The sequence below is a fragment of the Solea solea genome, chromosome 6, assembly GCF_958295425.1.
Source record: "Solea solea chromosome 6, fSolSol10.1, whole genome shotgun sequence".
NCBI lineage: Eukaryota > Metazoa > Chordata > Actinopteri > Pleuronectiformes > Soleidae > Solea > Solea solea.
The window spans coordinates 2,584,874-2,608,706 of NC_081139.1; the positions used below are offsets into that span (position 1 = coordinate 2,584,874).

Genomic DNA, 23,833 nt, shown 5'->3' on the forward strand with positions numbered 1-23,833 from the left:
GCTCCTTTAATCCACTTTGCTTTAATAACTCGCTTTCACTTATTCACTCATTCCCCCCCACCATGTCATCACGGCTATATAATGGCACCTCTCTCTCTCTCTGTTTTTCATTTGTCATACCTCTAGGATGATCACCATTCCGTCTGTACAGTATGAGTGAACGCTCTGCTGACGATTCAATCACATGTATACGCTCTTGCCTCACGCACTGTCACAGGGCGGGGGCCTTTGGGTGACAGGCGGCTCTCAGATGGAAGGGCAAACACTATGTCATCTTGGTGACTGCAGAGCGATTTAAGGAAATGGAGTGATAAGAGCAGAGTGGAAGAGGCTCAAGCCTGAAGGAGTGACTGGCATTAAAGCAGCGCGCCGACATCCGTGGACGTATGTGTGTGTGTGTGAGAGAGGTTTTTTTAACGCATACGAGTGTGAACATAATTCCTGAGTTCATTTGTGCGTGTAAATGTGTACACATGCACACGTCAGCATGGAGCAGGAGTGCAGGCCTGTGTCTAAGTGTGCATACTGTATGTGCTGCTGCTGCTGCTGCTGCTGCTGCTGCTGCTGCTGCTGCTGCTGCTGCTGCTGCTGCTGCTGCTAGAAGGTCCTTGACAAAGTGTGTGAGTACATGCATACGTTTTAATTTACCTGAGCTCTGCATTGTGCTGAAATCATCACACACAGGCATTGTTTCAACAAAAAAGAAAGAAAAAAAAGGAAAAAAGTGGCTGCTCGGCTCCTCTTTTTCTGCCAGAGAGATTAAAAATAGAAACATTAATGCTCTCTGAATGTACTTTCCCTCCAGGAAGTGTGCAGTGGTCGGCGCCCGACATTGGCTGCGCTTGGTCACATGTCGTCTCCTTCCTGGGCTACGATTGGCTGGCACCTGTGGGGCTCTGTGAGGGAAAGCTTTTCTGACAGGGCCCAGGAGCCCAGAGGAGATGCTGGAAACTGGGAGAAGGACATGTCAGTGGAACCAGGATAGCAGTGGGAGGGTGTGGAGGTGGAGGTGGACGTGGTGGTGGTGGGGGCTTGAGAGTGTGCGGAGGTGCTGCGATGTGACCTCGAAGAGCAGGGATAATCGCAAGATGGAGTCGGAAAATACACTCTCATTAAAACCCTCACTAATCATTGACGTCCACGAATAATAACTCAATTCAAACGTCCTTGCTGCTGAGAGAGGTTTTTATTTATTTATTTGTTAGTGCACTGTATGGCAAAATCTCATAATCCATGCTTATGATGGCTATAAGCGAACATTTGTGGAGAGACAGCGCCCTCTGGTGTTTAATGCTTGATATGCAGCTGGCCTACATCACAGTGGAGCAATGACACACTTGCATGTGACACGTGGTGCACGGGGTGATTTCTTTGTTGATCTGTCTGTGTAATGCCTCGCTGATCCAACGTGGAAGCATTTTTGTTATTGGACGATAATATGGAGCGTATAACTGTGTCACAATAATACCAAACTGCTACCTGATTATTACTTTGAAAAGAACATAGTATGCTTTTAATATTATCTCCTTAATACTACACTATTACAGTTGTTATGACGCAGAAATAATGCTGGACTGCATCACATCAACAGTTGTAGACAGAAACAATCCGTACTTCTTCTTGTGAGAATAATACACACATCCTTATATGGACATCCTGGGGGTGTGTGTTAATAGGTCACATATTCAGGCTTTAATAAATGTGGGGGGTTTTCCGTTTTCTTAAAAATAAAAAGTTATGATTCATTTTATACTGCATTTTTAGTATTGATATAAAGTAGCAATAATTGTGCAGAAATCCATCAAAATTTTGCAAATTCAATCCGATTTTAAACATTTTGAGTACTTTTTGCTCAGGTGTGTATAAATAGTTGGTGAAAAGTATTATTTTTTTCATCAGATTGCCTATGTTGTGCTGAAATAAAGGATATAAGACACTCTCTATTACACATTCTTATAACCTCCTGTACGTTTTTACACAGTAATGGAAAAAGGCAGCCGAAATGCTTTGTGTTGTAAGTGTTAATCAAATCATTAACCCTTAACTTAACCATAACCAAAATTCAAAACTTGCAGTGACCCTAAGTTTAACATTTAATTAATATCTCATCGATATAACTTCAATTCCATTTTCCAAAACGTGTATTACAAACATTACCCTACAAACAAACTGACGTCCATTGTAGGGCAGAATGAGTGTCATTTCATTTTAGAAGCAACACCCAGTCAACGTCACTGGGTCCCTGTGTGTGTGTGTGTGTGTGTGTGTGTGTCCATCCATGTGTCTGCATGCTTGATAGGATAAATTCAGCCTCTCCTCTCTTCACTGTCTCCTTTTCTCTGCCTCCTCCACTCACTCTCTCTCTCTCACACACACACACACACACACATACAGGTTCTGCTCTATAGCAACCCTTACAGTTAACACACACACACATAAACTCAGCAGAGGATCTTCGTGAGTTGATTCGATTTTTTTCTTTCCTGGTGCTGTGGAACTTGACATTTTGCCTACATGGAGGATTATCACAAACCTGACCAGCAGACAGTGCAGGCACTGAGGAACATCGCCAACCGCCTCCGGATCAACTCCATCAAGGCAACAACTGCAGCGGGCAGCGGGTGAGTCTCCTCCTCTGACCCTCACACAGCACTGGGAAGAGTGGAAAAGCTGAAAATGAACAGTGTAAATAATGTGTAAATAATGTGTAATATTTCTGTATTTCTACACGCATGGACGACAACAAACAATCATACCCAGTGAACTATGTTCACGCACCAGTGCACACTGTGACTTAAATGAGAGTGAAGGGCCAAAGGAACGACGTGTTCCTCCCTTTGTTCTCCTTTGACCGATGCTGCACTATAACTGAATCAGATAAAAACAATAAAGCATAGATTATATTATTCTGCTTTAATTCAGTGGTTTAATCCCATAAAACTGTAAAATATTGAAATCACATTACTGGCTTTTTTCATATTGTACAGATTTAGTCATGTTGTCTTTGTGTATTTTCATTTAAAAGCTAATAATCACTTGCTGGATAAATATTTGAATTGATTTTTTTAATTAGATTAATTTATTAGAATAATTATCAACACAAATTTATTTGCATAGCCCAAATTCACAGTTTGTACAGTCTGTACAGTGAGTGTCATCCTTTGTTCTTAGACCCTCGGTTTTTGTGGGGGGTTTTCAAAACAATTTTTTCTTTGTGATACCCAGCATTTTTCTATATAGTCACACACAGATAGGGAAAAGAAAAGCTCTTATCCTCCACTATACTACCAACAATAGACAAGTCATTTTAGCACTGAAAAGCCATGTAATCAGCTTTTTAGACCACTGTGTAGCTAGTGTGTGCGATATGAGAGCATCACTGGACAGTAGAGCTGAAACAATTACGCGATTATTAATCAATTACTAAATTAATCGTCTAACACTATTTTGATAATCGATTAATCGGTTTGAAGCTTTTTTTCATGATTAAAACAAGATTTCTGATTGTTTCAGCTTCTTAAATATGAATATTTTCTTAATTTCTTTGCTCCATATAACAAAGAAATCATTTTGGTTTGTGGACATCATCATTTTTGAATGTTTTCTGACATTTTATGGCCCAAACGATTAATAAAAGAAAAGAATCGACAGATTAATCGATTACGAAAATAATGGTTAGTTGCAGCTCTACTGAACAGCAGTCTCAGGTAAAGTTCACATTATACATTATCTGTACTGATGCTCTTGATATTAACTAAGGTTAAAACTAAGGCTGTTCCCAACAGACTAAATGGGATTAAGTGAATTTGTGAGGTCTATTATCATTAAATGTACCGTCTCCTCTGTCATGCAGACACCCGACATCATGCTGCAGCGTGGCTGAGATCATGTCTGTGCTTTTCTTCCACACCATGAAGTATCATCCTCAGGATCCCAGGAACTTCAACAACGACCGCTTCATCCTGTCCAAGGTGAGAGTCAGTACCTGCTGCTCTGACAAGGAGAAAAGGAGGTCTTTTTTTATATTTAGCTTTGTCCTAAATGTCATTTCCCCCTTCCCTAATCTCAGTGGATTTTTTTACAAAGCGCTGATGTAGCTCTGTGGATATTTCTCCACAGGGCCATGCTGCTCCGGCCCTGTACGCCATGTGGGTTGAAACAGGTTTCCTGAAGGAGACTGAGCTGCTCAGTCTGTGCCAGGTTGACTCGATGCTGGAGAGCCACCAGACCCCGGTAAACTGTCACAATACGACCAATAACAACCTCTGGAATCACCACATGGAAACCAACTGTTGTGTGTTTGTGTTGTGCACATTTCAGAAGCAGCGATTTGTCGACGTAACCACTGGCTTCCTGGGGCAGGGTCTCGGTGTGGCTTGCGGGATGGCCTACACTGGGAAATATTTTGACAAGTCCAGGTAATCCAATCTAATCCAACTTTAATCCAACTGTAGAGCACTTTAAAACAACCACAGTGGAACAAAGAACAATACATAAAAGACACAATAAATAAGAAGTATAAAAGCTCACGCGAGGCAATGAGATGCACCTAAAACAACTAAAATAACTACAACACATTTGGGATAAAGGTAATAGCCAAAACAATAAACCAATCAAATAAAATTATTATATAAATTAAATAAATAAATAAATAAATAGAAATAACATCATCAACTTAAACAGATGTTGACACAGAATTACAAATAACGCCATTTTTTGGTTGCTTTCATATGCATTGCACATTTCTTGCATGCATCTAAAATTGAATCCCAATATTTGCCGCTCTACTTCGTGTTTATGCACCGTAAACCTTTGATTTATCGTCCCTTGAATTTTCAGTCTGCCTTATATACCTTTTTAGTGTCTGTTGGTGGGATTTTTGCAGATTTTGTGGGTGTGTGCAGCAGCAGCAGCAGCAGCATCAGCAGCAGCAGCTCCATGCTCTACACTCATGATTCTTCTGCTCTAATAACCACAGGCCCAGCAGTCACATCTCAGCTATTTTTACCGTACAAGCAGTTTTTTTTTTTTTAAATCTCTTATCAGATGTGTTTCCTGTGTGTTCTATCGATCTAATTCATCCTCACAATCTTAATCGATTTCCTTTTATTTCTTTTTGCAAGAGTGATAAAATAAAATGTGTTGCTTTGAATTAAAACTACAAAGCAGGAGGACTGATAAATAAAAAAAAAATCTATTTTTTTTACCATTGGAAGGAATGTTTTTCAATTTTTATACCTGCCACACCTTCAGTGGCCCGGGGTTAGATGTAACTGTCACAGGTGTTTACCAATCCAACTGTCAGATATCATAAAGAGAATCAATCTGACTGGAAAAGTGTCAAAGAATATTTTTGTGAGCTGTCACTTCAAATGAGTACAACACACACACACACACACGCACACACATTCCATAATAATCTCACCTTCTCTCCACCTCAGTTACCGCGTGTATTGTCTGCTGGGGGATGGTGAGATGTCGGAGGGATCTGTGTGGGAAGCCGTGTCGTTTGCCTCGTACTACCAGCTTGACAACCTAGTGGCCATCATGGACGTCAACCGACTGGGCCAAAGTGACGCTGCACCGCTGCAGCATCACGTGGAGAAATATCAGAAACGTTATGAAGCTTTCGGGTAATGGTGCATAAAAGTAGAAGCAAAAAATGTGTAGTAAAAAATCATATAAAATACCTTTTTAATGTGTGTTTCTGTGTGCAGCTGGAACACTATAATTGTGGATGGACACAGCGTGGAAGAGCTTTGCAAGGCTCTGAGTCAGCCACGCTATCAACCCACTGCAATCATTGCTAAAACCATCAAGGGCAAAGGAATTCCAGGTAGCTCTCGTACAAAAAGTCAATTCCCAGTGTTTGATTCTACCATTGCAGCTATTCTTGTGTGTGTGTGATTTTAGCTGCAGAAGATAAGTTAGGCTGGCACGCCAAACCTCTGCCCAAAGACATGGCCGAGATGGTTACGAAGGATCTGCAGGGCCGCATCACCAACAGCAGCAAGCGCTTGTACCCGACGTCTCCCACAGAGGACTCCCCACCGGTCAGCCTGAGAAACATCAGAATGCCAAGTGCCCCGAGCTACAAGGCTGGAGAAAAGGTCTGTGTGTGTCATCTGTACTCACAGAAATCACAAAGAGCAAAGAGTGCAATCATAAACACTAAACACTTGTCTCTCTCTCTCTCTCTGTCAAAACTCCTAGATTGCCACACGGAAAGCCTATGGCACGGCTTTGGCCAAGCTGGGCCGCTACAATGAGCGCGTGGTGGTCGTCGACGGAGACACCAACAACCTCACGTGCTCGGAGATCTTCAAGAACGAGCATCCCAACCGCTTTGTGGAGTGCTACGTTGCTCAGCAGAACATGGTGTGATCCCTCAAAGAATCTACTTTACGAAGCTTCTGAGGGACATGTTGGGAGACCAATGAGCAAACCTTTCTCTGCTCTAGATCTCACAGCTGTGCTCAAGGGATCGCTACTGAATTATACATGACCTGTGCATGAAAGGATGGGGAAAGAATCACTTATTTTGCTTTGTTAAGGCCAATGTGGCTGCTGCTCAGACTGGTTCATTTATAAGATCTTAGCTTAAAATAATAATAATAATAATAATAATAATAATAATAACAATAATAATAAAAGCGTTAGACCTTCACTTCTTGTGCCATTATGGCTCCGGCAGAAGGACCCTTTTAAAGTAGGTCAGACGTGTGTATGATGATGAGCAGTCGTGACAAGTGGAGTCAGAAATAAAATATTAATCAGTGTAGAGGGCGGGGCCATCTGACTGAACGCATTAGAGGAAGTTGAATGGCACAAAATAATCCACTGCTTTTTTTATAATGAGGACATTGACATGTAAAATGATCACATGTGAAGTATAAACATTTATCTGACGCTGTGTCAGACAGTTTATGGATGCTAAGTTGTTGCTACCTTTAAAGAAAGACCAAAAACGTTACGGGATGGAGGAGGATTTTTGAAGAGAAGACAAAGGAAATGATTTTTCACTCTAATTCCATCCGTATGGGGAAAAAGCTCAAAGACATCTGTGGAAAAGTCTTTGGTTGAAAGAGGATTTTAAAGTCGCTTAATACAGTATTTGACCGTCTGGTTGGGACAAATATGTGCGACACATGTCTGGTGCTGATATTGTATATATATATATCTATCTATATATATATAGATAGATATAGATATATATATATATATATGTAATATATAACAAAATGTCTTTCTTAGGTCAGTGTTGCCATGGGAACCGCTGCGCGTGACAGGAACGTGGTGTTTGCCAGCACGCTGGCTTCCCTCTTTACGCGGGCCTACGATCAGCTCCGCATGGCAGCCATTACAGAGAGCAACATCAACCTGTGCGGCTCCCACTGTGGCCTCTCCATCGGTTAGTAAACGAGCCGTGAATGCCACACCACGGCCCTTCCCACGCACGTCACGTGCACCCACGCCTTCATGGAATTCACCTTCACTTCCTCACACTGAAGCCAGACTCCTCACAGCACCAAAAAAACCTCCCAGTTCATATTAACACAAAAAAGAAAGTCTTTGTGTTGTTGGTGTCCCCTTGTTTCTGTCTTTCCCTCTAATCCTGTGTTTTCCTTATCATTATCACCCTTGACCTTGCAGCTAGTTCTCAACCCTCCCCCCTTTTCTCCTTCTACCTGTCTGCCTTGGAAGCTGTCTGGAGGGAACCAGGTGTCCCTCTGTCAGTGCAGGTACACTGCATGCAAACTCTGACTTTACATCTATTTATACCTGCATGTAGCAGCTCACTGACCCTGCCAATAGCTTTTGAGGATGCTCTGATCGTCGTTGGTTATATGACACTTACGACAAACGTGTGTGTTACAGGAGAAGAAGGCCCCTCTCTGATGGGTCTGGAGGACATCGCCATGTTCAGGGCCCTTCCCACCGCGACCATTTTCTGTCCCAGCGACGGTGTCGCGACAGAGAAAGCTGTGGAACTGGCTGCAAGCACCAAGGTAGAGACGAAAGTTGAATGTGTTTGCAAGAGAGCGGCATGAGCTGCTGCCACAGTGGTCATGCTTTTCATTCCCCCTCCTTCATGCAGGGCGTTTGCTACATCCGCACCAGCCGCCAGGACAGTGCGGTCATCTACAACAGCAATGAGGACTTCCATGTTGGACAGGCAAAGGTGAGACAGTGTTTGTGCTTACGGGGCGCTGTCAAAGTGTCAAACAAAATGAAACAGATGGCAATACTTTATAATATCTACACAATACCTTTCCCAGGTGGTGTACCAGAGCAAGGACGACCAGGTGACTGTGGTGGCAGCTGGAGTGACTTTGCATGAGGCCCTGGCTGCAGCTGAGCATTTAAAGAAAGGTAAAGAACAGGGAAAATAACATGCATGCTAGATAATGTGTGACTTCATTAACCTCAGCTTCTCACGGACATGAAATGCTTTATTTCTGTATTATTTTGACCAGCCTTGCGGTGATAAAAACATACAAACATCTGGGATTACTCTGAGTTTTATTTCGGGATTGCACTGTGGAGACACTAGCCAGTTAATGAATTGATTTTCCAGAGAGGATCACCGTCAGGGTCATCGACCCCTTCACCATCAAACCCCTGGATGTCAAAACCATCATGGATCACACACGTGCCACGCGGGGACGCGTCATCACTGTGGAGGATCACTACTATGAGGGTAAGTCAGCTCATTAGCACTCCCAGAACCAGCAGTAATTAAAGTTCTCAGCGTAATGCAGCTAAAGTCCTGTCATTGGCTCATGTCCTTGTGTTGGTAGCATTCACTTAGTGGCTAAGCGGGTGAGAGGGTGACTGTTGTGCCCTCATTGCAGGAAAGGTAATGGTACTGAAAGTGTAAGTGCCAGAGCAGCTGTGTTGTCAGTTTTGGCCATGGGGCTCACTGTAACCTACATAGCTAGCAGACAGACAGACAGACAGACAGACCCTGAAGAGAGTGGGCATGGTGATGCCAGGGTCTTTAGTGGATATTTGTAATGGTTTCCATGTCTTTAAACACTGCCTAACCCTTCACTGATTCACATTTAGCTTTGTGTTACTAGGTTACCTGTATCTTCTCTGGTATGATTAATTGTTTGTTCCACAGGTGGCCTTGGGGAGGCAGTGTGCTCAGCAATGGTCAATCAGTCCGGCTTCAACCTGCAGCGTCTGGCCGTGTCTCACGTTCCCCGCAGTGGCAAACCTCAGGAGCTGCTCAAGGTCTACGGCATCGACCGTGATGCCATCTCTCAGGCCGTGCGCAAGATGCTCAGCAGCTCCACCAACGCCAAGTAGCATCTTATCCTCCTGTAGCACCCGCATGCACGCCCGCCCGCCCGATCACACCCCCATACAGTCAAGTCTTAGTGTCCAAGTGTGTCCTACAAGTTTGTGCCATACACTTTGAAGTAGAGTTCCACAATTGCCATTTTGTTCATGCATCACATCCCATCACATTTACTCATTATACCTGCATTTTCATGGCCCCAGATTATCATCAAACCTAATAATACAAATGCCCTCACGTGTACTTCTAAATTCTTGTTGAAGAACGTCATTGTGTGTTTTTTTATATTGTTTTGATATAGCACCTTTTACAGGGCGGGGGAACAGTCTAAAAATAAGTGTTGTTTGGCATCGGTGTGAAAAAATAATTGAATTATGTCACTGTTTTTAGAGGGTAGTTATGAAATAAAAAAAAAAAATGTAGAGTAGTCACACAGAAGCACAATTCACACATTCATACTTTTTGTCTGTTTGTTATTGACTTTATAATCACCATAAACACAAACACCTCAGTGTTCATCTGTGCCAGTTGAACCACATGTAGTCAGATGTGATGATAAACAACATGGTCACTTGTGACCGTGAAGATAGAGTTACGTGTGAATCCAAGATCAAACGCTGTGTTTGTTTTTGAAATTTTGTATGCGTCTTAGTTCCATGTAATAAAGCCGTCTGCATTTGACTTTGAGCATCAATTTGTTCTTTTTAAAACTGGAAAACAGATCTGCTTTGTTTATTATACATAAATTATTTACAATGCATCATTTACAAACTTGATATCTGACCGTAAAAGCTTCTGCACTGTCAGTTCTTCCTGAAAGCATGGGCGTCGCTTTATGGTTTCCCGTCAGAATTGAGCGTCTCTGGGTTAAAGGTTCAGTCGCTCTGATCTTTGACCTTTGTATTCCAGATTATCGCCACACGTGACTTCAACCAATGTGGTTGAGAATATCAATCGCCATTGAGATCACACGCTCTCCTTCAGCTTCCTGCAAAAACAAAGAAGCCAAAAAAAGTGTTCTAGATCATTTTATCCTTTTTAATCCATGGGAATAACACATCAGTGTGAATCAGCTTTTGTTTTTCCGTACCTACCATAGAGAGTTGTATTTTCTTATTGCTCCCCTGAGAGCGAACACAATGATTCCCCATCCATACGACAGAGTGTAAACTGGAAGAAAGCACATACATTTATTTTTTTTAAACTGGAAAAACATTATTTTTCCTGAGCATTTTAAAAATGTTTTATCTCCTGTGAGTCGAGTAGGTTTACCGTGATATGAGTTTAGGTTCAGGACGGCCATGAAAAGTGCAAAACAGAATCCCCAGCAAGCATCTGTGGGGAGTTCAATGTGAAATGCATGGAGAATAAGTGTGAATGATGAATTAGATTTATCACTGTACAGTGGGAATCCAAGGAAATCACACTGATTATTATTATTGTTATTATTATTATTATGGAAACTTGATGAACACACTCAAAATATTATTAATACATTTGTTTGTTCTGGATATTGTGATGATATTAACCCTTAGAACACTTTTTTCCATTACTTTGTTTAAACATACAGTACTGTGTATACAGAGGCTATAAGAATGTCCAATATAGAGTGTCTTATGTCCTTTTTTTCAGTACAACCTCGACAATCTGATGAAAGATTTGTTTGATTTACACCCACAATATAAACACACCTGAGCAAAAAGTACTCAAAATGTTTAAAATAGTATTGAATTTGTGAAATTTAGAAATATGTCACAGTTCAAAGTTCACATGGCTCGTTTTTATGAACAAAAAGAAAAGAAAAAAAACACATATTTTGTGACTTCTGCACAATTATTTTATTTATTTTTTTTCTCACATTTTTTAAAGCCTGAATGTGTGACCTATAATCATCATTAATGATCTAGTGGAATAAATCAAACATTTTCCAGTGTGCAAGTGGGGTTTAAGTTATTTATACTGTAGAAAGTACCTCTTTTTTCAAAGGGTGGGCCTTTGCATCTTCTTGTATGTGCAGGTAGATCTGACAGAAACATACACAATTAACAGTATTATTTGTTAAAATAAGACTTTCTGGTTACACAACAATAACAGCTGAGACATTTGTTACTGTGCATATTGGCATCACATTTTAAATATGACCTTACCAGACATTATGCCCACAATCTCAAATATGATGGTGAAAATCACAGCGAGGACTGCTGGAACCATGAGTGCTGAAAATAAAGAGGATATATAGGAAAGTTGTGTTGATTAATTACAGTATTGAATGCACACTCTCACAGACAGGTGTACATTAACATGCATGATGCATCTGCCTGTACTTACAACGAAATGGCCTGTAGAGGGCTGATCCACATCCCACACCAAAGCAGATTGCATAAAAGTGGTAATATTTGTCTGAAAACATGTTGTAGAAGAACAGTTTTAAAATTGACAACCATTTTCTAAACAAAGGTAAATATCTTTTAAGATATTATGTGCCGTCAACATCCACTAATGTAAACTATGAAGTTCTACATACACTGCTGATAAAAGTCACAAATGAGGCTCCTCCTACTCCCCTGAAAAAGACACAGGATTTCTTTTTTAAGACACATCCGTGCAAACAGTTTGATGGATAAACCCAGAGTAAACTGTTGCTAGACAGAAAAGAGGAGGAGGGTGAAAGAAAGAGACATGAATTGTACATGACAATAATAGATATATAGAGAGAGTGCGTTACCATTGCCACAGATGAAAGTCCTCGAGACACAGACACACAGGTGTAACTTCGGCTGCCGGCTTATTCTGCAGGCAGGTGTAGCAACAGCAGGACATTTATACATCAAGTGCTCAGTTTCCTGAAGCCGGTAAAACCACTCTGCCACGTGGTGTGCATAAACAAAAGTCCCCAGATTACAAAGTTTTGCTTTCACATTCATACTGTGGACAATGTGTCTTAAGGCTAAAGTGGGTGAGGCTGAAAGACACTGGAAACCTCCCAGAGACATCCCAGTAGTCTATTCTCCACAGGTTCAATCAAGTTCATCAAAAAGTATCAACAGTCCATGATTTTAAACATTTTAAAAGGCCATTATATACATATTTGTCAGAAATCCATTGATTTTTCAAAGCTTCTGTTCCTGAATATTGAATATACAGAAAAATGGTTTTGCTAAATATGATTATGATGTCCTTGTGAAGCTGATATTTTAAAAGGAAAATTCAAAGCCCTCATTTATTTCATCCTATTAAATATTTGTACAGACGTCTGTTATAATTAGTGCGTATTTTTTTGTTCACAGTGACCTTTGTTCATCCAAATCACTTCCTCAACGTGTTACTGTAATAATGTGTTTACGAGACAGGGACAGACAACTCCAATAATGCCTCCAAACATGACTGTCTCTAGCTCTGAAGGCAGGAAAAGCTGCCAGTCAGGGTGTGAGGATTATTCAGTTTAGGCCAGTGACAATGAATCGGTTGCCAGTCGGTAATGTATGTGTTTTTAATCTGGTATTTTAGCATTTTTAACTAAATCTATTTGGGTTTAGGGCTTTGCATTGAATAATAGATCTGAGTGTGTGCGATGGGTATTTAATGAACCAATATGTCCATGCTAAATTCTCCACAAATTATTGAAGCAATAGCTGTGGGATAGACAAGAAAATTGAAAACATTTCTACCTTGGGTCATTACATACCCAGACATTTTTATAAAAATATTATCTACTTTCTAAGTAATGCTGCTCACAGATGATAAATTCCGGGTCTTTCATTTGGGAAGCTGAATATTGATGGATGCTTCATGAATACATTTTCATGAGAATATTATCAAAATAAAAATATTTAGTTGATATAGTTGCAGTTCTCCATAAAAACCTCTAGGTGGCAGTGTTAGGTCGACGTCTCCAATACATTACTGGATCTCGCCCCATTCCCCGCAATGCATTCTGGTCATTTGAGTGAATATCGCGTTGCATTGTGTTGTTCCTGGGATCCTGTTGTCTCGCACAAAACTACATTTCCCTCTCCGCTACACACATTTTTAAAACACGGTGTAAGAGTATTTTTTTTTTTTCCTACCGATGAACTCAACTGAAGTTTCTACTGTCAGCAGCCTCATGTAGAGGCAGAAGAAACTCACACAGAATGATTAAAGCGTCCTCCAGGCTGAGCTTCGTCGAAGAGGACTGTGGCGGAAAAAGGCAAAAGCGAGTCAACGCCATTTAAATCCCGAATAATGCGGCAGAAACAAAGACGGCAGTGATTTGCGGTGTCTGTGGTTTCCCCCCGCTGCTGCTCCTGACAGAGCCTGGGCTGGGTCCCGTTACTGTTGTGAGTCGGCGGCTCGCCAGAGATGTCCATGGAGGAGCAGGAATATCCCGACGCGGTGCTGGTGACTGAGGCCGGGCCTCAGTGGCTCCGAGTCGAGGTGGAGCGCCTGAGCCGGGAGCTCCGCGAGACGACCCACGAGAAGATCCAGGCGGCGGAGTACGGACTTGCGGTGCTGGAGGAGAAACAGCAGCTCAAGCAGCGATTCGATGAGTTGGAGACGGAGTACGAGGCGGTCCGACAGGAGCTGGATCAGCTGAAGGAGGTAACCCGAGGTCATAGCCACGCAGCAGGACTATATCTAATAATGTCTGTCGGCGTAGATCAGTATGTGAAACTAACGATGTTGAAATCTCACGATTTGACGATACATCGGCGATTAGCCATTTTTTTGTGCGATATTTTACAGAAAAAAAATCAGAAATACATTAAGGAAACAATAGATTACAGTTAAAATAGTCATTAAAATCATGGTAGATAAAGGTGTGATTTGTAAATTGCATATAAAAGACAAGAATGAATTGATAACTAAGATTATCATTTAAAGATTTAAGTAAATAATGTTTTCAGGCCTGATTTAAATGAGCTGATAGACCTCAGGTATTCAGGAAGTTTACTACACAGGTGAGGAGCAGAATAATTGAATGCTGCTTCACTTTGTTTGGTTCTGCATCTTGGAAACCGTCCCTGATGATCTTGGGGCTCTGGATGCTTCATAGGGAACTAATGAGTCCAGGATGTATTTTGGTCCAAGACCATTCAGTGCTTTGTAGACCAAGAGTAAGATTTTGAAATCCATCATTTGACTCATGGGAAGCCAGTGTAGTGATCTGAGGACTGGTGTGATGTGGTCCATTTTCCTGGTATTAGTCAGGACTCTCTGGCAGTAGCATAGCATTCTGCCTGATTCATTTTTTGTTGAGACCTGTGAAGACACCGTTATAATAATCTAGTCTGCTGAAAATGCAACAAAGGGGATTTCCGACAGATTTTGTAGTAATCTTGTAGTAAGATTCACTATTCACTATTCAGTTTTTAAATCTACACAGAAGACGGTACATTTAACGTTTCAAATTGCAGTTTTGATTTAAAAATGACCAATTGTCCAGCTCTAAAACAACAACAACTAAAACAGGAGAATCCAGTGTTTTCACTTTTTGTTTAAAGTCACAAGGAAGAAGAAATAATCAGACCCTGCAGTGTTCTTTATGCTACCCACAGAACACACAACCCAGTACCAGGGTTACTCCAACTATTTCCATCTTGCTTCTGTATTATGACAATGAAAATACTCTTACATCCTTAGTATATAATCTCAGCACCAATGCACAACATAGTCTTTAATCAGAATCATCATAAGTTAGAGGCTGCCAGTCTTTGGGTTTGTTGGTTTTGAAGTCAGAACTTGAGTTCAAGCCTGCAACAACCATAAATTGTAAGCTAAAAAGTCTCTTGAAACGTTCAATGAAGCCTGCCATAAGGCGAACATATGGCTACCAAATGACTTCCTCACAGTGAGGCATTAAAAGTTCTTTTCCCTTTTTTTTTGGTCACTTGCCTGTACTTGCTCTCGGTATGTAAGGTTTGAGGCCTTCACGTCAGGCCGATCTGCAGCTGCAGTAGCTTGTGTGAAAGTAACATGTGTGTGTGGCCAATCTGCTGTTGGTTTATTGAGTCTTAAATTATCTAAAAGTAGAAAAAAAATGTACTTCAGACTTGTTCCATAGCTCAGCCCATGGTATTATTTATCTCTCTTTGGAAAGATTTTTCTTACCCACAAGTTTACAGTGCTAGCCTCAGGTATCCCATTAGTTTCTGCTTTGTAGCCATCACCTCACTATGGGTGGGTCAGTAAAGGGTACAGCCTTGAAAACGTCTTAAAAGACCAATGGTTTCCACAACAGCTAAGGGAAGAAGAACCAACAATAGGAAGTAGAAACATAAGATTGAGAGGTTGGGGTTTTCTTGCAGACAGTTTAACAGCACATTTAGAGGAACTGCATCCTGATGCTTTTCTGCATTGGCTTAAACATTCAGCAGTTGTGGTCACCCCTTATTATCCACTCTATACTTTTGTCTTTCACTCTCAATAATTTAGTGTAATGGGTTTGTGTTTAAAATCCCTCTGCTCAGTTTTCCTGATTGTTTACATCACATCACATCACAATGTTAGACGTGATCTAACATTAGATAACAGATAGCTGCTTAAATAATAAATAATAACATAATGTAATGCTCTGATAGATGTTGTTATCCGTTACTATCTACTTGGTTGTAAAGATTTTAATCACAATGTTTAATTACATGCTTTACAACTTAATTTTTCTATTTCTACTATTTTTCTGGTCTCAATTAAATAACATATTTTTATAATATATAATATATGATAATAATAATATTATAATTATAATAATATTTTTTCTGTACCTGTTGTATTGGTTAATATTTTAGAAGACAAAATGTCATAAGGTGGTAGTTGTACGCTTCCTACAGCTTGTGTATTCTGATTGCTTGTTTTATTTACTGAAGGGTGCTAAATTATATTTTAAATTAACTGTCATATGACAAAGAATCGTACCGGGCTTCCATTTTCAAAACAGTCAATCAGTGAGTTAATTCTGTGTCTGGATTCCTTTTTATCATCTGTGTTCAAGTTCTTTTTAGTTTAGTCTCTCAGTTCCTGTGGATGTTTGAATGACTTCATCTCAGTTGTACATTGATGGTGATTTTCATTTGTACACAGTCTTTTGAGGAACAAAAATGTGTGTTGTGGCAAGGCAAGCTGCAGCTCTGTGGTGGCTTTTGGGTGGTTTTGGATAATTACGTTGCATCACTAGTTTGGCACAGTGTCAGTAGATGTTGACTGGGCCTTTAAAGTCTGACACTTGTGGGAATCAGACACTAACTTTAGATGTACTATCACATCCCTATCACATGACCAAACACACTAGATCCGAGACAGCTATCACAACACAATATTACATAATTTAACTTAAAGTATTTCACTGACTGTTTAAATATGGGTTTCTCAGCCCTTGATTTCTAAAAAAAAAGTGTGTCTCTGTTCCCTGAATGTGGATTAGAACCCACTTCCCTTTTGCTCCGACTAGTCATATGAGTATGTCAAATTCACACAGTTCATTTGTCATCCACGCTTGAAATAATCTCTTTCCATCATTGTCATAACATCCCTGTAAAATGAAGCAGCAGTGTGACACAGTAATTGTGAGTTCATAATCTATTGTCATGCAGCCAATTACAGCTAATATATAAAACTAGTAAATGAATAGCTTTTTAAATACCATGGTCAATGCTTTTACTTCTGGTCATACTTAACTTTTATTGTGAGAGTTGTGGATCAGACATTCCTATAATCCATGATCAAATGGGTATGATATTCTTTTTTGCTGTCTGTTCCCCAGGCCTTTGGACAAGCTTACTCAATCCAGAGGAAGGTGGCAGCAGACGGTGAAAGCAGGGAAGAGTCGCTGATGCTGGAGTCTGCCAGTAAAGAGGCCGTATACCAGCAAAAGGTCCTAGAGTTGCAGAATGAGCTCCGACAGGCCAAAGCCACCCTTACTAGTGCACAAGCTGAGAACGATCGTCTGTGCTCCATCGCCTTGGAGACAAAAGAGGTACATTTTAATTCATAACTGAGAATGCAGGACAACTATGTGCATTTCCTGCTTTTTGGAATATGTTGTCTTGTGTTTCCTGACTGTTTCACCTTTTTGCATTCACTGTTATTTTGCAGATTTACCTGTGAATTTGTGAAGAAATCTACTCATTCAAACAAAACAAAACACAAATCCCTTACTAAACATTTTACTGAGCACTTGACATGGGCTGCATTTATAAACGATCTTTAGTATATAATTAGTTTTGATGAAAAACTATTTTTAAAATAAAGTAGTTGTCTGAGGGAGTTGTGAGAGAGTTAGTGCTTGGAATGGGAGATGAGGTTCAGTTAGCGAGTTTTCACTCAGACCAGCAGGAAAGATGACGTAATGGTTCACTGTGAGTGACACAAAGGATGTTCTCTGCCAGGTCTCTCTGTAGAATTGCATTGGTAAGTGGACCATGTTCTCCTTTAGTCATTACATCCACCGCCAAGGTCCTTCCCCTGTGGCATGTGAAACATGCTGACACACCGATCTTCATTTCACTCACACGGCCGCCGTATCAAATGTGCATTTCGCACTGCCTCTGTAAAAGTGGCAGTCCGTTTTAATTAGAGTTCACGTTGGTGCATTTATTCATGCAAGTATTTATCTCTTTCTCCTATGTTTATGCTTGCAGAGTTCAGAGCTGGTGGAGCTGCAGCGTGGTCAGCTACGCGATGACATCAGAGAATACAAGGTGCGAGAGGCTCGTCTGCTGCAGGACTACAGCGAGCTGGAGGAGGAGAACATCTCTCTGCAGAAACAAGTGTCTGTGCTTAGACAAAACCAGGTAAGACCAGAACACAATACTCACGTCCTTGCTTCTCTTAAATGTGGATGGAAATTTTTCCAAGTTGGAGCCCTACATATGCCTCAAACAACCCACATTATTGTCTATAAGAGTGATAAAACATGTTGCTGTTTGAATACCATGCATTTGAAATAAAGTAAATATTACTATGTACATAATTTAGTAAATCTGTTGACAGATTTCTATACATTTCGACTATCACAGGTGGAATTTGAAGGTCTGAAGCATGAGATTCGCCGTCTGGAGGAAGACTCCCAGTGCCTGCACAGCCAGCTAGAGGAAGCCATGCGTCTGAGAGAAATCGCTGAGCGACAGCTAACCGAGGCCTTAGAGACAATTAAGACCGAGCGCGAGCAGAAGGCCTCTCTGCGCAAGCAGCTCTCCCACTCAATGACCATCAGTGGATCTGTGTACAACAGCTCTTTCAATATCTCCCTCGACAACCTGAAGCTCCACGATGACCCCTCCGCCATCAGTGAGCCCGACAATGATGACCTAATCAGAGGTTTTGAAAATGGTTTACTGAAGATGGGTGAGGGTGATGAAGACAACCGAGCTGCCGGGAACAAGAGAGGAGAGTATTTTCAGCCGGCTCCTAGCCTAGTGGACGACCTGCTCAGTGAGCTCAACATCTCTGAGATCCAGAAACTGAAACAACAACTTTTACAGGTATGAAGTACACACAATGCATGTTTATGCGAGTGTGAGAGTGGACTGGCACCAGCGCCCTCTGCGACCCTCATGTGGTGGATAAAGTGGTAGAAGATGGATGGATGGGGGCTATTACCCAACAAAGACATTATTAGATTTTGTTGGTGATCCAGATATGAAAGCTAAGCAAGAATTGCAGTATTGTTCTCTCTCAGTGCTCTCTAGTTTGTTTCCCAGCTTTCCATTATTAGAAAAAAATGTATTAAATGCACATTGCTCCTACTTCACTCATTTCTGAATGATATACATGAGACTCAAGAAGACATATTTAGTATCACCACATTTTATTTGAAAGATGGCTACTATTGTTGATCAGTTCCATGAAGTTAACGACCTTTTGATTGTCCTTTTACCTTAGGTGGAGCGGGAGAAAGTGGCCCTGATAAACTCTCTGCAGGACAGTCAGAAGCAGCTAGAACAGGTCTATGGGACCGTGTCTGAACAAAAGGAAACGGTCAACAGGCTGACAGAGAATCTCAGTGCAATGAGGAAACTACAGGCCAGTAAGGAGCGCCACTCTGCCCTTGACAGTGAAAAAGACAGGGACAGCCATGACGACGGAGACTACTACGAGCTGGACATCAACGGACCCGAGATCCTAAAGTGTAAATACACTGTGGCCATGTCTGAAGCTGGGGAGTTGAGGCATGAACTGAAGACACTGAGAGCACAGTATGAGGAGTGTCGAACCCAGTATGAAGAGGAGCGAGCGCAGTTGGAGAGCGATGTCCAGGACTTAAGGTCAAGATTGGCTTCCCTGGAGAAGATTAGCCAAGCAGATAAAGCAGAGGTGATTCGTCTGGAGAAGGAGCTCAATCTGGTCACCAAGGCTGCAGGAGAATCACTTGGCAGCCTTAATGTGGCCCAGGATGAACTCATAGTATTCAGCGAAGAGCTGGCCAACCTCTACAACCACGTGTGCATGTGCAACAATGAGACTCCTAACCGTGTCATGCTCGACTACTACAAGGAAGGCAAGGTCAGGCTAAGAAAGGGAAATGAAGGGAAAGAGCAGCAGCAGTCTTTCATTCTTATCAGCAATGGGCTAATAAGTGAGAGTGAAACTGGAAAGTCAGATTCCGACGGCACCTCAGCGCCTCCAGCTCCAGAGCACCGCCCAGAACCCATGAACGTCTATAACCTCGTAGCCATCATCAGGGACCAGATCTGCCATTTGCAGGAGGCAGTGGATCGCACCACAGAGCTGTCACGCCAGAGGCTCGCCAATCTGGAGTTGAGCACAGTGGCAGACAAAGACAAAGAGGCTTGCATGGGAGAGATCCTCAAACTCAAGTCCCTGCTTAGCACCAAAAGGGAACAGATAGCTACTCTCAGAGCTGTGCTCAAAGCCAACAAACAGGTTAGAAGACCCGGGGTGTCTGCATGCGTGTTGTATACATACCAACCGTTTGTTTTCACAGCAAAAGGAAGTTCATTGTTTCTCATCCTAACAGTTTCAGTGTAAAAATAACCCCAGAGTTTAGACTTGATAATAGTGTGAGAAACTTGAAATTAAAAATCAACTTGTTTTCTTTTTTTTCAGACGGCTGAGGTCGCTCTGGCCAACCTGAAGAGTAAGTATGACAGTGAGAAGGCCATGGTGACTGAGACAATGATGAAGCTCCGCAATGAACTCAAGGCTCTGAAAGAGGATGCTGCTACGTTCTCTTCTCTTAGAGCCATGTTTGCTACAAGGTATGTAATGCATATACATTGTCAACAAAGCTAACATCATGTGACATACTGTTGACCATGTGCTCCAGGCCACGCATCAAACAAAGACACTGTTTGCCTTGTCCAAAGCAATAAAAATACAAATAAAAATACCAGAAAGTCACTTTACCTCTTGACTTATCTTTTCCATATAATGAAAAAGAATAATCTAAATAATAAGTATTTATTCTGCATAATTTGGGGTTCTTTCTGCTTGGGCCTGTCTGTGGGAAAGACAATGCATTGTGGGAACAATCTGATGTAATACTTATGTGAGTCAGCTAGCTGGGACCTCATCCTCCCATCTGGAAAATGCTGTCTGGGGAATGGAGAAAACATGTGACAGCAGCAGCAAGATCAGACAAATTGCTCCACCTGGTGGAAGAAATGCTTAAGTGCTGTCTTTTCCCCACTGTTTTCTCTTCTCTTCCCCCTGTCTTTCTCTCAGGTGTGATGAGTATGTGATCCAGCTGGACGACATGCAGAGACAACTGTCTGCTGCCGAGGATGAGAAGAAGACGCTGAATTCTCTGTTACGTATGGCTATCCAGCAAAAACTGGCCTTGACTCAGCGCCTGGAGGACCTGGAGTTTGACCATGAGCAGGAACGTCGCAACAGTGCCTCAACAGTGGGAGGCAAGGGCAAAATAAAGGGCAAGGGAGGCTCTTCCGGCCATCACGTAAGTCAGAGACCATACTGCAAAGCTAACAAACGACAACCTAAGACATGGCTTTCCTCAAAATGTCTGGCCTTTGCAAATATCTGCATTGTTTTTCCAAGATTTGCATTTCTCTCAGCCTTTGCATGCACTTGACTTTTCTAACACAATGCTCTTTTGTTGCCACTAACAGCCACATTTTCCCAACATGGCTTAAAAATCACGTCGTAATTTTCATTTGGTATTGATTTATTTGTGAGACGTATAAAGCTGGAAGTCTCCAAATTAATTCAACTGGAATTTGCTTCCAGGCTTCATCCTTTTTCAAATTCAAGTAGTTAAAGCAGGTGTAAGTACACAGAAAACATATGGAGCTTTAATTTATGTCGAGTTATGGTCATGATAAATTGTTTAAGCCAGCAAAGAAAGACGTGAACAAGCATTTAGCAGTTTCTGACCAAGTTACCATCAAATATTCTCTGCTGCATATTCTTGAATGTTATACTTTTATGAGAATATGAAGGTATGAGAGAAAACTGAAGTAGAAATGTTGAAATCATTTGATGGAAATTAATTGTTCAACTGAATAACTGACTTTTGACAGAAGACTGCATGCTTAACACACCTCAGTCCTGCTTCACTCGGCCATCCTTTCCTGTGCATGAGCTTCATCAGAAAAATCTCATTCTACTAATTCAGGGAGGTTTTTTTTCCAATTATTTGAAATCAGCGTGTGATTTTTTTCTTTTTTCCTCTTTTTTTTTTTTTAAAATGCAGTAAATCTATCAAGCCAAGTTGCCATGAGGAGTTTCTGTGAGAGTCTGTGCTTCTGGGTTCTTCGCTCTCTAACCATGGTCCTAATCATGACATTGCCAACACAACAACAACAACAAGAACAACAAGATATCAAACTGTATATGCAAATGGACCTTTTTTTTTCAGTGCCAACACAAACATTTCCTGAAAGTGTCAAGACGTGACTACAGAAAGTATGACTGCACATTAATTGTCCTCTGTGACTTTGCACCGCTGTTGTTACTGAACCAGAGGACAATTTCAAGATGGGTGCTATGCTAATGACCCCATTGCCTGTGTTACTCTGACTGAGCACTTATGGATTTATTTGCTCTTATGTGATTTGTCCTTCCTGTTTCAAGTATTATGTAATGTTACGTATGTGCATGTTTATATTTGCCAGGGTCCTGATAACAATTTCATAATGTTCAGTTTCTATCTTTTTTTAAAAGCAACATTTTCATTGTTCCGGTTGATTTCAAACAAAAGAGATGAGAAGCTTTTCTGCCTTAGTTGATTTTACTTTATGCCTTCGATTTCAAGGTGCCTTTCTGATTGTTTATTGAAACAGGCAAATTATTTTATATAACCATGTCTCTTGTGTAACTCATTAAAACACAATGCAATTAATTGTTTTCAATGTAATCTGTGGGATTCTACAGATATGGAGTTTCAAATTCTTAATGAAATGATGTAAAACTTGAGACATGACAGAGCTGTTACAAATTCAAGAATGCTTGTTATGAATGAGGAAGAGTATTAATGCAAAGTTTATTTAAAGATTTTTTTAAGTTAAGGTCAGATGTTAATAGTATTCATAAACTTTATTCATGAAGGAGAGTCTCTAATGTAATTGTTTTAATACAAGTTTTGTAAACTGTTTCAAAAATCCATTGTTTGCAAAGAAAAAGCCTGCATTGCAGTTTTGTGTCATGTGTATACAAGTGCAATTTGCATGGCAGCAAAAATGTATCTTTTACACATTGTTGCTCACATTCTCGTCCTAATTGATTTTATATGTTTTTAATATAACAGCAATTGTATTTATTTGACACTTGTCGGATGTTGTCGTCCATTTTGTTTCATAAGGGAGTTTGAGTGGAGGTGGCTTTGTCGGAAATTCAAAAAAATGTGGTCAAACACTAGCAAAAATCACGACTGTTATTTTCTCTGCTTCCAGTTTGTGGCTGGTGAAACAATAAATCTGACTTTCACAAGTGTGACAGCTGTGTTTGTTTTCATTTACAGAGCAGTTCCATATCAATCCACTGTATATTTTTATATTGAAGCCAGTGGGAATTTTCTTTCCTGGACATGATTCTGTTACTTTACACTCTGTAGTAACGACGCTGAAGTTAGCCTCCGATTCAGCAGTTAAGGGGAAATTTACCGAATGTGCAGTGCTACTGTTTGTCTACTGCTTATCTTTTTTTGGGACACTTCTTGATGTGAAAACATTTTAGACGTTTTGGGTATGACATTAACTTTGCTTGACACTCACTATTGTATTTGTGAAACTTTTATTTTATTTGTGAAAGTGCTAAAGGGGAGATTTCACCATTTTTTTTTCATACCTAGACCTCACTAGACCAGGTCTTGATCAAAAACCACTATACCTAGACTTCTCAAATCTGGACTAGATTAACCTACAGACCCCGACGATTCATAAAAACACAGTCTCTGATTTGTGAAACCTTTATTCTATTTGTGAAAATACAATAACGGCCCATTTCACAGTTTTTTCAGCATATAGACCACTTTGGACCAGGTCCACATCCAAAACCACTGTACCTACACTTCCCAAATCTGGACTAGATTATCCTTTATTGCATTTTCACATATAGATTAAAGGTTTCGCA

The 23,833-nt window shown here is 40.9% G+C and overlaps 2 protein-coding genes across 3 annotated transcripts; both read left to right on the plus strand.

Annotated features, from left to right (window-relative positions):
- Positions 1-2,437: 2,437 nt before the first annotated feature.
- Positions 2,438-9,988, plus strand: tkta (transketolase a). Of its 2 annotated transcripts, XM_058631262.1 has the most exons (14): positions 2,438-2,621; positions 3,854-3,971; positions 4,120-4,233; positions 4,321-4,418; positions 5,442-5,633; positions 5,718-5,836; positions 5,914-6,110; positions 6,214-6,378; positions 7,255-7,411; positions 7,879-8,009; positions 8,099-8,182; positions 8,280-8,373; positions 8,579-8,701; positions 9,128-9,988. In XM_058631262.1, exons 1-14 carry the CDS (start codon positions 2,515-2,517, stop codon positions 9,313-9,315), a joined length of 1,887 nt encoding a protein of 628 aa, XP_058487245.1. In that variant the 5' UTR covers positions 2,438-2,514; the 3' UTR covers positions 9,316-9,988. The 2 variants fall into 2 exon arrangements, with proteins under 2 accessions (XP_058487245.1, XP_058487244.1); XM_058631261.1 differs by having other exon boundaries at positions 4,120-4,418.
- Positions 9,989-13,408: 3,420 nt separating this feature from the next.
- bicd2 (bicaudal D homolog 2 (Drosophila)) lies at positions 13,409-23,197 on the plus strand. The gene is made up of 8 exons (XM_058631260.1): positions 13,409-13,888; positions 17,046-17,258; positions 17,923-18,075; positions 18,301-18,765; positions 19,166-20,167; positions 20,351-20,502; positions 20,969-21,200; positions 21,957-23,197. Exons 1-8 carry the CDS (start codon positions 13,649-13,651, stop codon positions 21,957-21,959), a joined length of 2,460 nt encoding a protein of 819 aa, XP_058487243.1. The 5' UTR covers positions 13,409-13,648; the 3' UTR covers positions 21,960-23,197.
- The last annotated feature ends 636 nt before the right edge of the window (positions 23,198-23,833 follow it).

What these genes read in the sequence shown, in the direction of transcription:
- tkta (XM_058631261.1), top strand. Translation starts at nt 2,515, where the DNA reads ATGGAGGATTATCACAAACCTGACCAGCAGACAGTGCAGGCACTGAGG. An exon ending in ACGTTGCTCAGCAGAACATG is followed by an intron (nt 6,379 to 7,254) that starts GTGTGATCCCTC and finishes TGTCTTTCTTAG; the next exon opens with GTCAGTGTTGCCATGGGAAC. An exon ending in CCACTGTGGCCTCTCCATCG is followed by an intron (nt 7,412 to 7,878) that starts GTTAGTAAACGA and finishes TGTGTGTTACAG; the next exon opens with GAGAAGAAGGCCCCTCTCTG.
- bicd2 (XM_058631260.1), top strand. Translation starts at nt 13,649, where the DNA reads ATGTCCATGGAGGAGCAGGAATATCCCGACGCGGTGCTGGTGACTGAG. An exon ending in CTGTGCTTAGACAAAACCAG is followed by an intron (nt 18,076 to 18,300) that starts GTAAGACCAGAA and finishes CGACTATCACAG; the next exon opens with GTGGAATTTGAAGGTCTGAA. An exon ending in AGAGCCATGTTTGCTACAAG is followed by an intron (nt 20,503 to 20,968) that starts GTATGTAATGCA and finishes TCTTTCTCTCAG; the next exon opens with GTGTGATGAGTATGTGATCC.